This window comes from Hemiscyllium ocellatum, chromosome 16, assembly GCF_020745735.1.
Source record: "Hemiscyllium ocellatum isolate sHemOce1 chromosome 16, sHemOce1.pat.X.cur, whole genome shotgun sequence".
In the NCBI taxonomy this organism is placed as follows: domain Eukaryota; kingdom Metazoa; phylum Chordata; class Chondrichthyes; order Orectolobiformes; family Hemiscylliidae; genus Hemiscyllium; species Hemiscyllium ocellatum.
Genome location: NC_083416.1, coordinates 39,990,327 through 40,006,186, shown reverse-complemented (window position 1 = coordinate 40,006,186; position 15,860 = coordinate 39,990,327). Strand labels below are relative to the sequence as shown.

The 15,860-nt window shown below is 37.5% G+C and overlaps 1 protein-coding gene across 1 annotated transcript in view; it reads left to right on the top strand.

Annotated features, from left to right (window-relative positions):
• Positions 1-15,860, top strand: part of LOC132823558 (glutamate receptor ionotropic, delta-2-like) — a 536,033-nt gene that overhangs the window by 310,849 nt on the left and 209,324 nt on the right. The window contains exon 5 of the mRNA XM_060837503.1: positions 3,278-3,331. Coding sequence (XP_060693486.1) covers positions 3,278-3,331 — 54 coding nt within the window. The remainder of the gene's footprint in view (positions 1-3,277; positions 3,332-15,860) is intronic.

The following is a 15,860-nucleotide window of genomic DNA, read 5'->3' as shown; positions in this document are numbered from 1 at the left end:
TTACTCCTAACTGACTGTATATCCTTCACTTCAATAATTTGACTACTTTGTGGTTGCACAGTCTTATCACTCTTCAGATGAAGTTTCTTGTGAATTCTGTTTTGGATTTTTTGGTCACGAACTTATGCTGATGGAGTCTAGGTGTTTCTTTCAATTTCTTTAAAGGAAGTTGGCATTACTGGCTATATCAGCATTTGTGAGCATCTCTACCCTCTTTACCCTGGAGAAAGTGGTAGTGAGCTGTCTTCTTAAACTGCTGTAGTCCTTATGATTTAGTGACACCCACAATGTATGCTCTTTTGCACAAGAGGAAACATTCTTTTTTTAAATCTACTTGATCAAAATCTTTGATCATTTTGAATACGTCTATAAGAGCAACCTGCAAGACTTTTACAAGATAGAAAAGACTCAATCTATCCATGATGGAAGAGGTGTGCAGAACTGAAGAATAAATAATACAAGCATATTGCAGATTTGACACCAGACATGGGCACATTTTCCTCCAACCCAGTGATAAAATAATACAGAGAGAAAGAAAGAGTAAATGTCAAAGTGGAATGTTTTAGTAGCTCTTGCTGTTCATACACCAGCCTTTGCAGCTATCCAAATCACCATCTGTGAACTCTACAGTAGGTCTCTGTATAAGCATTCCCAATCAGAATAGGTAACTATTGCAAACTGTGAACACAAGTGAAAACCAATTAAAACTTTTTTTTATTACTTCAGTCTGTAGCAACACCACAGAAGATCAATTATTTATCATTAAGTACTGCTATATATATAGAAAGTGTTTTTTTTATGGCTCTTTCGCTTGCTGTGCTAATATGTCAATGTTTCCATGGTTTCAACGTGTTTTCTATCTAAAGGATAGCTAGCATGAAACCACACTGCGAAATAGAAGCTTGGCAAATTTAATATTCACATAAAGTGTCCCTATCCACAATTTTAACAGCAGAGCTAATCAATTAAAATCAATATACTATTACCACACATGATGACTTGTGCTTCCCAGATGACAATTAATGTTAACCTAAGTTAGACAGATCTTCCAATGTGCTCCCCAGTTGATTCTGTTTATAATTGTGATCACAGATGATGAAGATGTAAAATTAAGATAAAGATCAATTATTAATTAAAGAGTAATTTTAATTTTTCAAAAGAATACCTTCTTCATCTGTCATGAAACCCATTTCTTCTTTTGCAGTTCTCTTAATGCAATGCATACTGCATTTAGTTGGCAGAATTGGTGCCTGGTGTAAATCGGTTCTAAATGATAAATCAGGCCAACAGAGTAAAGTGCTATTAGCTCCAATGTAGATTTTTTAAAAAAATGTGTCCTGAAAAATGTGTGAACCTGAATTCTCAGCATCTTGTTGTATTGCTGTGAAACATAAACAACTTACAGCTATGAAATAAAGCTCAACAACATTTTTTCAAAACATAAAGCAACTCAAATTATCTTAGAAGCATATTTTGATCATTCACAGATGCATGTTTAATGAATTTAAATTAATTTGAGCCACAAAGATGCACATATTATTAGTATACTAAAATCATAAGCAATAAATCTTATAACTTAGCTAAGTTTATATATGAAATGACAATGGTGGGTACTTTAGGGGTGATACAGTGGCTCAGTGGTTTGCACTGCTGCCTAACAGCGCCAGGGACCTACTTTTGGTTCCAGCCTTGGCCAACGGTCTTTGTGGAGTTTGTACATTCTCCATGTGTCTGTGTGGGTTTCCTCCACACGGGTTAGGTAGATTGGCCATGCTGTGTTGCCCATAGTGTTCAGGGATGTGTAGGTTAGGTGCATGAGTCTGGGATAAATTTACAGTAACAGGGTATGGAAATTGGTCTGGTGGATTACATTTTGGAGGGTTGGTGTAGACTTGTTGGGCTGAAGGGCCTGTTTCCACATTGTAGGCATTCTATAAAAAAACTTGCATCTTTGCTGTTTGTGGCATATTATGGGTATCTCATGAAAAAACAAAATGAAGGTGCAGCAATCCTCTCAAACCTCATTAATCACCGGCAACTTTGGTACTTGAGCATGTGCATGTTTGTAGGTTAGAAAATGAATGAATAAATGACATTTTCAGTAGGGTGAGGCGGCCAAACCCAGAAGAACAGTGAAATGCAAAGTTTGGACCTGAGAAGTTTTGATCTAGGGAAATGGCCACTGAATCTTGGCAGGCTTATTATTATGACAATCATTTTCTACAGTGGTCTGGCAACAGGCATCACATTAAAAACAATAACCCTCAAAACCAATACTTGATAACCATTTCATAAGTGCCACTTATGGCAAAAATTTGCTGAAAGTGGATTGTTTTTTTGAGCCATAAGCAAATATGTGCCATACAAACCTCTCTCATTTCTGATGGACTTGATAAGTTGTATGTCCATAATGTCGTATAGATTGAGAGGTGCTTATGTTTACTGGGATACTTTGATTGGTTTGGTCTGTCAGAATAAGAGGGTAAACATGGGAACAGAAGTAGCCATTCAGCCCATTGACTCTGCTCTGATATTCCATGTGATCATGACTGAATTGATGAGCCTCAACTCCACTTTCCCGATAACTCTTAATTCCTTTGCTGCTTAAAAAATTGCCGATCTCAGCCTTGAATATACTTAATTGCCCAGCCTCAACAGCCTCTGCAGTAAAGAATTCCAAAAACTCACTGTCCTTCTCAGCTTTGTTTAAGTGTACAAAGCCTTCTGGGTCTCTGGTCCTAGACATTCCCGTAAGGGAGGCCTTTCCCATAAATTAGTTGAATTTTGTGCTTTCTTGTACAGTTAATACTGATTGCTGGAATTTGTGGCTTATTATTCAGTAAATATTTCAGAAAACCTTTTTTTTTTGAAAACATAAAACTACATCAAATTATCTTCGAAGCATATTTTGATCTTTCATGGATGTATGTTTAATGACCTTAAATTAATTTGAGCAAAATTATACAAATGATATTATTGGTATACTAAAATCATAAACAATAAATCTTATAACTTAGCTACGTTTATATATAAAACAACAGTGGTTGGTATTTTAGGAACTATAGTTGGAATGTAAAAAAATCCTTTTGCTGATTTTGGGTAACTGAGTCTTCTACAGGCTAACAGTTGTGAATTTATTTGATATTCAAAAAATAATTCTCTGTTGATTAGTTTTAATGTTAAGATTTATCCAATCAAACATATAAACCTGATGATGTATTATAAGATCACTGTGGGAAAATCATATAACCTGTGAATTATTGCTTCCCCTTCACAGGCAGTTGACACTAATTTGGCAGCTGTTGACAGTCACTGGATCTTCATCAATGAGGTAATTGAAATCAAGTGGATCAAGATGTACTATGCCATAGAAATTTGCCAAATATCGGTGTAGTTTATATTTCTCATTATACTACATGCTGGTAACCTGTCTGACTAGAAACTGCTTCATAAAAACAGGATTGTAGAAAGATTGGGGAGTCTTACAGATTTATGCTTTTATGGATTTATTATGGTATGCATTGTATGAGGCTGTCTTTACTATTTTTAAATACCATTGAACTTCAACCATTTAATTAAATCATAGAATGGCACACAAATTCAAAACTATTGCTGATTATGCAGGAAATGTATGAGCTTGGCACTATGCTATCTTCATTTGTTCATATTTATGTATAGAAATTGCCTAAGTTTTAGACCCTCGGGCTTGTTGTACCATTCATTCAGATCTGGTCACTCCATCTTTGGTGTGTTTCTCCAAATATCCTTATTGAAAGAAAGTCTATCAGTACATTCTTAAACGTTTCAAATGATACCACATCCACTGCTTTCTGAGGAAGAAAATGCTGGATCTTTTGTGTTTGTTCCAACTTGTTTAACATACTTCTCGATTTCATTTTTTAAATGGTCTAGGTTGCATTTTAAGATTGTTGCCCCTGTATCAGATCAGAGATTATAGTTTCTTTTGATGGCAGAATTGAATTATTCTTTCTTTTAAACACCTCAGTTAGGTCAAAACTTAATCTTCTGTCCTCAGGTAGAATCAAGCTTCATAGTGTGGCAATAATGAAAGAATTGTTGAAATTTGTATGATGTGTAAAAGTACTTTACAGCTCAAATGTAATTGTAAAATGTAGTAATCAGGTCATGGGCATTAGTAAACGGAGTTGATATATGTATGTTAAATGGCTAGACAAAATGGATTAGGTTTTCACCTGAAATACGGCTTAAGTGATATAAAGCTGACAACAAATGTAAGGAGCTTTTGAAGATCTTCATTGCAAAAATTGATCACCCATTTTTCCATGTTCACCAGAAAATTGCTTCTCTTAAGTTTCTCCAGTTCCTTGGATCTACCCATGTTAATTTCACATTTTTATTATTATATGGAAATAAGATTTGGTTGCAGGGTTGGGGAGGGGAAAAGTCCAGCAATCGGGAAAGCAGATGAGCAAGATTAGGATTGGAATAAAGTGGGTGGCGCAACCAATCATGAGGTAAACTGAATGACAAGGGATTGTAAATTCGCTGATGGAATGCTGCATTTGGCAGTTGCTTAAAAGGCTGCAAGGAAGCAATTCTTTTGTCCATGGATCAGAAGGAATTTATTTTTTAAAAGTCTATTATTTAACTGCAACAGCTGGCTGCTCCTAGCTCTGTATGTTGCAGGGGTTTCTGACACATTAGTGTGGTTGCATCTCATCATAAAATATCCCACCTCATCAAGCTAGACAAACATCTAATAATCCACCGCCATAACAACAACAATGTGTTTCTTCACAGTGAGTTTTTTTTAATTCATAGTTTGTGGATGTCACAGGCTAGGCTAGCATTTATTGATTATTTCTAATTGTCCTCAAGAAGGTGATTCTGAACTACTGTCTTAAATCACTGGAGTTTCTCTGGTACAGGTGTACACATTGTACTGTATAGGATAGAATTCCAAGATGATGACACAGTCCTTGGGGTGGGGACAGGAGGTTGTTTACTTGCAGGAGATAGCGTTCTCAAATCCCTGTTGCCATAGTTCTTCTAGGCGGTACATTTGGAAGTTGTTCTTGCAGGAACCTTGGTAAGTTATTGTTGTGTACTTTATTGCTGCCAATGTGCTTCCATAATTAATAGATTCAATGTTAAAACAGATATTTATAGTACCAATTAAGTTATACTTTTTCCTGGATTGTTGTTAAGTTTTCTGAGTGTTGTGAAGGCTGCGCTTAACTAGAGAAGTGGAGAGCAGTCACATTCCTTATTTGTGCCTTGTATTGGCGAATAGATTTTGGGGAAACATGAGGTTGAGTTACTCTTGGCAGAATTCATAGTCCCAGACCTGTTCTTGTAGCCATAGTAGTTATATTGATTTGATCCCAACTAATGTTACTACTGGACAAATCAGGTCCCAGAATAAAACCCAGCATGATAGACCATTTTTTAAAAATGTGGTGGGTGGGCACTCAAATGTTCTTTAACAGAATACAGGTTTATTACACAAAAGAAAGACAATGGATGAACTAAAATCTGTCTACTTTTATGAAGTAGTTAAGAGCTCAACACAAATATCAAAACAAAATTTCAACGTATTTTCCAACACTGTCCATCACAGAGATTAAAGTTAAAGAAAGTAAACCTCTATTTCAACTTTGTACATAACTGATTCCTTTGAGATTCTTTCTCTTGGCCAGTGAAGACAGTCTTACAATTTCCTGAGTCTGTTAACAATAACTTGCAAATTTCTATCCAACTACCTTGATCAGGAGGCTGCACAAACAAGATAGCTTTGCCAAAATAACTGACTTCCATGAACCCCTGCTAGGAGAGAAACAAAACTTTGTTCCTGAATGCAACTATGCTGTTTTCTCAACTGAACTGAAGACAAAGTTAATGGTGTTAATTTTTATACTGATTGTCATAACAGAACCTCTTTCCATAACAGAATAGAGATCAGCAGTTGCAAGTTTTGCACATTTCTGGACTTGGGTCACTGTTCCAGAAAGATTTGGTGAAGTTATTGAAAAAAAACATTCACAGCAATAAGCAAAATCCAATTGCCTTTTAAAAAAAATCCAAATTCTGAAGATAGTGATAATATATGTTATACATATTTGTTCACTGTATAACTCGTCCCAGTTAGGTTTCTGCTCAGTGGTAATTCCTAGGATTTGACGTATAATTGATGCAGTTGAATGTTAAAGGAAGAAAGTTAGATTCCCACTTGGAGATGATCATTGTCTGACACTTTTCTAGTTTAATACTAATTGTCCCTGATCAGTTAAACCTTAAATAATGCCCAGACTGCAGATGAACATGGATGTTTCAGAGTCTGAGGAGTTGCAAAAGGTGCTGAACACTGTGGGTGGAATGATCGGCAAGCACTTCTCTGCTTCTAATCTTATGATGGGTGTGTGTGTGTGTGTGTGTGTGTGTGTGTGTGTACTTTTCTCCCTTTGTTCAAATATTAATTTTCTCACTTATACTCATCCAGTCTTTAAACCCCAGATCACCAACTAAACCTCTGATTCTCCAGCTATTTGCCTCCTTGAAGAAGTTCACTTTGACCAAATATGATCTCAGCTTCTCTCATTCCCATGTTTCAGTGTCTGATTGTACTTTGATAAAATGTTTGAATATTTTTCTACATCGAGAGTTATATAAATGTCGGTTCATGTAGGATAGGTAGACCAGAATCAAGCCATTTAACCCAACTTGTCTATGTAAGTTTTTATGTTCCACACCAACTTCCTCCCATTCCACTCATCACAGCTTTTCATCATAAATTTCTTTAAAAGCTTTTGGAGATCAGATGAGGAGGCATTTAACGTAATGGTTATAAGATCATTCATACATAACAGAACAAGACAAATCTATTTTGTAGTTCCTCTTTAAGGTAATTCTTCCTTTCTAAATATTAGTGGCTACATTGGACTTGGGATGTCTTCCCATTGTTTCCTATTTCACCTGTATACCTGTGTGCCAGATTCTCTCTATCACTTTTTATTTTCTGAAGCCAGGGGTGCTGTTGCATTCTAGCAGTACCATCATGTGTGATCATGTTATTTCATTTGGACATTGACCCATGAACCAGATACCCACAATACCCAAACAGCCTGTCTTTAACTTTTTTCCTGTACAAGCATTTGCTCGATTTAATAACCATTACCCTCAGTTTCTTATAGCTCCATAGTCCATGGATGTATATTTTTCAAAATATATCCTTTGATTTCCACTACTTAACATATTATGACATCTGTCCTACTTCATTTCTACTATTTACACTACCAATTTGTACTACAGTGTGAGTTTGATTTGACTCAACCCACTCAGCCATATGGCTTAAGCATGCATTTAGAATTAACCATTCATCAACCAGTAGCTCATATAAATTACACATTCAGTGTGCCATGAGTTCACCATGAGTTGGTATATAACATTAGCATACTCATCAAATAAATATTGAAATGAAATGGGTGTTCAAAATCTAGTGACCAGGTAATTACTGGAATACAGGCAATAACTGTCAAATTCTTTTGTAAGGTGCCCATGCTGGCAAATGAGGGTTACAGCTGCATCCCAAATTTCTTTTAACCTTTGCCTATATCTCTATGCTGAGCAAAGTTAAAGATGATTTTATCTTAGTGGAGCCCATTTAATGCCAAAAATGGGACCTGAGCCTATTTTCTTCAGCCATGGACATTGTTATGCCTATATAGCATATCTTGCAGAATTTATAGAAACATCCTCTGAACAGCAGATTATTTTGCCAACCTGATTGTACTTTGATAAAATGTTTGAATATTTTTCTACATCGAGAGTTATATAAATGTCGGTTCATGTAGGATAGGTAGACCAGAATCAAGCCATTTAACCCAACTTGTCTATGTAAGTTTTTATGTTCCACACCAACTTCCTCCCATTCCACTCATCACATGGAGGTGATGAAAGGACCAAGTACAAAAGAAAATCACATATTTGATTGAAGTTCACCAAGTTCATAAAAAAAATAAATATTAGAACTATCCACAAGTGTTCATTTTTTTAATGATTGGAAATTTAGTTTACTTTTAGTGCACATCATCTGGGTCATAAGAGCTCAATTTCCAGTTCATAATGAATGACAGTGTGTATTGAAGAGTGTAAGTGTCTGTAAGTGTATTTGTGTAGCACTTTAAATTGATCAGAGATTTCAAGAACTTGTTTTTTTTTACAAATCCTGACTGGGTTTGTGCTCATTCTTGCCACGAAGAGATCCTTTTGGAAGTGTGCAAGTCTCTCAATTTAAGTCACAACAGCATTGAGACCAGCTATGGATCTCTGTTATCTGCTACCATTCACTGTCAGAGCTCACAAAAACCAGTCTGCTCTTCCAATGATGCATTGGAGAATCCCTAGCTCTTCTTGCACAATTCCTTGCAGAACAAAATCTCCACGGATAAAACATACGAGGAAAAATTGATAGCAAGAACTATTGTAAATAAAATGATTCATGCTAGCTTAAATAACTTGATATTTTTTTTATTTCCAAGTGGAATCAGAAAGCGTGGCAATTCCTTTTAAAAACGAATGAGGCAGGTCAATAATTTGTAAGGTGTTCCATTGGAAAGGCAGTCTATTGACTGAGAATTGGATCTGATGACTGAAAAAAAAATGTATATCATAGCATTTGTTATTAAATTCAATGTGTAACAAATTGAAAGGGAATTCAGAGCTTCAAACGACATGAGCCCTGAAAATCTGCCACATCACTCACCTGGGAGCTTTGATACTGAATCAATTCTGTTACTGCCTATTAAAGTAACTAAATATGAATCAAACTCCACTTTCATTTGTTATCAATCAGCACTGACAAAAGCCCTGCAAAAATGATCAGTAAGGTTACTCACAATTTTGAAACCCACATCATTTAATCCATGAGCAACTGATGTGTGTGTGTGTGAATGAAGCATGATTCAGAATGTCGACCTACATAAGATGCTGCACAAATGTGATGCGCCTTGTCGGATCTGACGGTATTGTTGCAAATCACACTGTAACACTCATCTCCACAATGAAGAGGGTTATATGTCTGTCTCTTCTCTATGAAAGAATTTTCAAAAATTTTCCATTTGAGATGTTTGGTTCAACCAACCTCATTAATTACTTCAAATGGAATAAAGTAATGACACCCTGCCTTTGCCTTGGGACAACCAGCTACACTCCACCTACCACCTTCTCAACCCAAACCACTAGCCCTGATTCTCCTAACCCAAGCCCCTCTCGAGATCTTATTCTCCTCCAGATCCACCTAACCTCTTCTCTCCCCCAGTCCTAACTAGACCATCCATACTTAGTTTCTTCGTTCATCTGGACCCACATTGAGTTCAGCTTTCTCCTTCCTTGGACTTGACCCATATTAGACCCAACCAGGGCCATTGGATCCAACTCAATTCCCAACCACTCAACCACGCTAAGAGCTTTTGAGAAAGTAATTCACTGATCTTCTGAGAGGTGCAGTTATGACTATGTCAACACTTAACGTACTTTCATGCTAATTGCAAACCAGCAGTGTTTTACTATAAGACAAGAGCAGCATAGGAAAGGAAACATACATGCAACATTTTGCTTCAGATGTGCAGGTGTGTTTCTCTGGCTTACTGGTATTGTTAAAATAATATACTTTCTTATACACCATGTAAGATAAGCAATACAGGAGAAAGCCATCATTCTTTTGAGATGCACAGTAGTCTATTAAGAGCAGTGATACCTGAGGTTGGAATTTCCTAAGATGGTGATCATGACCCCAAGACGGATTCTGAGCTGAAATCTGTGACCACTAGTTCCACGATTGCAGTAACTGACACTACTCTACCAGCTCACATGGAATTTCACCCTCCTACTGCTTCCTCAATGTCCTCCACTCCCCTCTCCTTAACCCTATGAGAGGTCTATGGTAATTTACTATAAATTACCAAATGGTAATTTACAAGCCTCAAAACGGGGTAGCAAATTATAGGAGACACTGCCTTAGGTGATAATCAATCAATAAATTCTTTGGTTGAATGCAATAAAGTGAGTATTAATGGTTGGAATTCAGGGCACAAAATATTTTTCTTTCTGTTTGAAAGCTCTTAGCGTTTGTTATTTTTGGGACATTTTTTGGTTTTAGGGGCCAGTTTTTAAACATCAGTCAAGTCTTTTATTAGTCAGTCACATGGGTCAGTCGGTCCTAAGAGATAGGCGACTGCCATTCCAAAGAGACGGGCCATGGCCTCCCTTGTCCTCAGCCGATCGAAAGAGAGTCAGGTACAGATCCCTGAATCTGGGGTGGCGGAGATGGGTGCCTCACGGTGTCCAGTGTGGTAACGCAAACGATCCCGGACAAGCCCCCAAGTTTACTGTCATGGAAATTAAATCAACTCGACTCAACTGTTAGCAAGAACAAAGAAAGGAGCTTTAATTAAATTCTGCAGATGCCTCAATGTAAGGGGTCCCAGAGCATAATTCAGATACTCATCTTATACTGTTCCTTATCTCACGCTCAAGGGCAAAAATGGAAAACTCAAGTTGTTATTCTCTCATCCCCTGGTCTTGGACATAACAGTTCTTCAGCTTTTGCTGAATTCGGCTGTTGCAAGGTCAACTTGAATGTTACAAAGTTCAAACAGAGACAAACTGGTTGCAAACGTCATCAAAGTATTGTTTACAAAGATCAGCACAGCATTAAATTTTAGAAAAGCATTCTCTTTCAAATTTCACAGTAAATGTAATATTTCTTAATTTTCCATTACAGTAACATTAGCTACTGTTCGAGTTTACATATAGGGTAATTGGAATCACACAGAAGCAAAATAAGAAGAATTCATCAATATCCACACTAATTATAAAGTCTCAGCTTCAAGCCACAAAACACAAGGAAAGATTAATTTCATAGACAAAACTGTATTTAAATTTTCATAAGGCAATAGATATAGCAATAATTTTTTGTCCCCAAAGTAAATGATAGTGAAAAAAGCCATCCTCCTCCTAATTGGTATGGTGACAATCTTAATCTCATTTTTATCTGTATTTTTATATCATATTCACAATGCTGGAATGTTTTAATCAAACAGTTACTATTCCTTCTACTGCCTTTTTAGAGCTGATTACAGTAGTGCCCACTGCACTTTCCTACAGGGTACTGATGGAACAATTGCAGCCTTAAGCTAGAGACTGTACTTCCATGTCAAGTTAACTCCGTGATTTCAAGCCTTCTTAGGCTAAAGAGTAAGTCAGAGTTTCTAAATTCTACAGCACGTAACACACTTCTTCACTCTTCAAAACCTGTCCACCACGTACAGACACAAGCCAGGCATGTGATGGAATACTGTCCACTTGGTTGAGTAAGTGCAGCTCCAATAACACTCCAGTAGCTTGGTACCGTAGATGCAGCCCACTTGATTAGCACACAAGGTAGCACCTTCAACATTCACTCCCTTCATCATCAATGCACAGTGAAAGCTGTGTATTCCTAATTAAAATTCCACCAGCTGCTGTGATGATGTTTGAACAAGTGCCTCCCATAGCATATAGTTTGAGTGGTTTTAGAACATAGAACATTACAGTGCAGTACAGGCCTTTCGGCCCTCGATGTTGCGCCATCCTGTCATACTAATCTGAAGCCCATCCCACTTACACTATTCCATGTACGCCCATATGCCTGTCCAGTGACGACTTAAATGCACTTAAACTTGGCGAATCTACTACCGTTGCAGGCAAAGCATTCCATACCCTTACTACTGTTTGAGTAAAGAAACTACCTCTGACATCTGTCTTATACCTATCTCCCCTCATTTTAAAGTGGTGTCCCTTGTGTTTGCTGTCCCCATACTTGGAAAAATGCTCTCCCTGTCCACCCTATCTAACCCTCTGATTATCTTGTATGTTTCTATTAAGTGATTATATAATTTAAACTCAAATTCCAATAATAATTTGGTCATTTGATACTTCAACCAAAAAGGCACAAGGAAAAAGTCTAGTGTAGTAACACAAGAAACTTGTCTCATTCTCTGTCATGTCCTAATGCCTCAAGAGTGTTCCACACCCAGCTGAAAGCAGAATACCTTCAAATCTCTCATGCATACTGAAAGCTGTTGCATATTAATTTGTCCAAGCCAAAACTTACTGGTGTATGACAGGCAAGACATATTGCTAGTCGGTTTAAGGGATGCTTGATCATAATTTTAAGGGTGATGGCATTGACAGATTTCTATTCCCAGTATTTGGAAGAATCTTGACAGTGCAGAGAGAGGCCATTTGGCTTATTGGGTATGCATTGGCCCACCAAAGAGGATTCCACCCAGACACAACTCTATCCAAGTAACCCCATATTTAACAAGTCCAATCCCCTGACCTGCACATCTTTGGACTGTGGGAGGAAACCAGAGCACCCAATGGAAACCCACTCAGATACAGGGAGAGTGTGCAACCTTTGCAAAACAGTCACCCAAGGCTGGAATCAATCCCAGTTCCCAAATGCTGTGAAACAGGAGTACTAACCACTGAGCCACTATGCTACATAGTCTCCTGACTGGCTCCTTAATTTGTCAATTATCCCTGAGTTTGAAATCTTCTTTACCTTTGTGAAAAGAAATAGCACAGAGAGACCCACATGACCCACAGATTGATATCTTTGAGTTCATATCTAAATCTTCACTTAATTGATGATGTTTCCATTAAATCAGATGCTTATATGTTGGTACTTATTCTTCCTGTCGTTGAATGCTTAGAAATATTTTATGTTACACTCTATACTTTTAAGACAAAACTAATGCAGAATGTACTAATGTCTACAAATTGTAATACAAGATATGTTAAAGTCGAAAGGATTATACAATTACAAACGTAAACTATTACAGATTTAACTCTAATACAAAGGTCACATTTAGTCAATTGTTATTCTTCTAATATACTAGTACAAGGACACAGCAGTGATTATGATTCCTTGATAGGGACTAACAAGCAGAGAAATATACAATGTCTAGCTTATACAACTTTAAAATTAAAAATTATACAACACCCGGTTATAGTCTGGACCTGAAACAAATCAGAGCTCTAATCCTTACAGCTATGGGTCTAAACATTAGACTTCGGTTGTAATCCCAAGCAGCATATATTTGTTAACTGAATCTAAGCAGAGTCACATGATGTTAGTGTCAAGATCTGCATTAGCTACTGTTACGCAGAATAAATAAAATATTAGATTTATCAATGAACATATTTTAATTGTCTGATTATTATTAAACAAAATTAGTTGTGAATGATATGTGCTTCCCTGTGAATCCTGCAACTCTCAGTCTGGGCTCTTGGTTACCAATGTAGTGACATTATCACTACGTTCCTACCCTGCCTTGTAGCTCTCATGTGTCCCACTGATCACTTTGTAGATCCCCAGCCCAGCTTCCCATACCCTCTATAACCTTCCATTATTACCCACCCTCCTTTCTTGCTCCTTTTTAGGGGTAGCACGGTGGCTCAGTGGTTAGCACAGCTACCTCACAGCTCCAGGGACCTGGGTTTGATTCCAGCCTCAGGCAACTGTCTGTGTGGAGTTTGCACGTTCTCCTCATGTCTGTGTGGTCTTCCTCTGGGTGCTCCGGTTTCCTCCCACAATTCAAAGATGTGCAGGTTAGGTGAATTAGCTGTGCTAAATTGCCCATTGTGTTCATGGCAGTGTAAGTTAGGTGCATTAGTCAGGGCTCAACATCGAGTAGGGGGAATGGGTATGGGTGGGTTTATCTTCGGAGAGTCTGTGTGGACCTGTTGGGCCAAAGGGCATGTTTTCACACTGTACGGATTCTATTCTATGATTTTTCCCAACCCCCCTCAGAAGAGAGTGAATTTTCCTAGGTGATTTGGTAATCTTGTGTGTGATATGCCTGTCATCTGGTGAGCATACTGAGCACAATTGAGGTGTTCCTCCGTGTGCCCAATGCTTATATGATTCTTAAAACTCCAGTTCCTCTTGCACCCTACTTTAAACCTTGTCCTCCCAGCAAGAAGGAAGCAGAGGGAGGAGTTCCTATTTTACAGTTGACCCAATGAAACAGAATGTCAACCAGAGCAAAATTACATTGAACTTGTAGCATAGAAATAGGTCCTTTTGTCCAACTGGTTTGTGTCGATGATTCTGCTTCTCACAAGTCTCCTTCCATCCTTTTTCACATAGTCCTATAAGTCTGTCCTCTATGCCATTCCAGCCTGTCAGATAACTTTAAAATCAGATTTGTTAAATCACCCCCCCCAAAAAAAACCTCACAATATAGATATATTCATATCAACCTGTTTGGATGTGGTATGACACACCTCAAGAACATATGGGTTTCAACTGCAGATCTTCTGACCCAGAGGTGGAGAGACTAGAGCACTACAAGAGCCTTACAATCACTGATTTGAAATTTGCTTATAAATTAGATCATAGTATTTTCAGAGATAAAGTACAATTTACTATTATTTCTAGACACTTGTGGTGAGTAACTCCTTCCTCCAATTGTGAGAGGACTCCCCAGACAATCTTTGGCAAGAACATGTTTGCTTGTGAAGTCCCTGAGATCAGCATGACTTAGGACACTGTGGCATTATTGTGAGACAATGTACAGAAATTAACATGGTCATTTTCAAACCGAGCTTCACTGCTGTAGACGCTAAAACCAATTGCATTTGCAGTTTCATCTTATTTTAACTAGATAAATATTGTGAAAAGTGGAGCCGGGATTTTTTGAGAACTTAATTAACACAGTTGTGAACATTTATACTTATTGCTGTCACTGCTAAATAGTGTCATTAAAAAAAGTAGCACAATTCTTGAAATGTTGTCAAATTGGCTTTTGGGTGCACTGTTTTATATATAGTGTCAGAATTTACATTGGAGTATAAAAAGTGTAATCTAGCATGCTTTTAAAATCTGTTTTTTCTCATTGTCTCATGATAGTGTGAGATTTATAAAATAATTATTTGTTCTCCTACCAATGTTTACTCCATATTTGTTGCCGCTTTTAAATTGTATAAATTAGCTGCTGGACATAAGTTAATGTTCATCAGAGGAATTAATTAAATAGAATTAAGCATTGTTATGTTTTGGGGGATTTCTAAATGAGTAAATAATGATGTACAGTAATTGTAGAAGATCATGCGAGGACCAGCATCAGCCATATCTAACAGAGGTGCCAACCTAGAAAAGCTACAGCAGAAATGACATACACGCTAAAAGGAAAAGCCACATGCTAGACAGACATAAATGATCCCATAACCAACAGATTAGATCATGGCTCTGCAATCTTACAAATGAACAACTGAACAGCTAAAGGTTCATCTCCATGAACATCCCATTCATCATAGATGGTCCAGCTGAGCGCATCAGTCCATAAAAGCAAGGGTGAAGCATTTGCAACCATCTTCAACCAGAAGTACAGACTGTTTGATTCATTTCAGCCTCCTCCTGAGGGCCCCATCAGTTCACAGCCAATTCAGGTAACTCTGTAAGACATCAAGAAATGGATTAGTACTTTGGATATTCAAAAGATTATTGGCCTTGAAAAAATCCAAACTGCAGTCTTGAACACAACAGTGCTGTGCTGCAGACCTAGCTATACCTTCACCCATGCCATTCCAACATAGTCACACACTCGCATCATTCTAAAAATGTGGAAAATCTCCCAATATATCCTGTGTCCAAAAGACAGAAGAGATCCAATCCATCTACTCCTAATTTTTAGCAAAATATAAGGCAATGTTAACGACCCGTACAGAGCAATGATCTCTCACTGAAGTCAAGTTTTCATTCCACCAGATCAATTAGTTGGTTATAAATTTATGGACAGATGAAGATAATGACCTCATTGCAGTCTTGGATG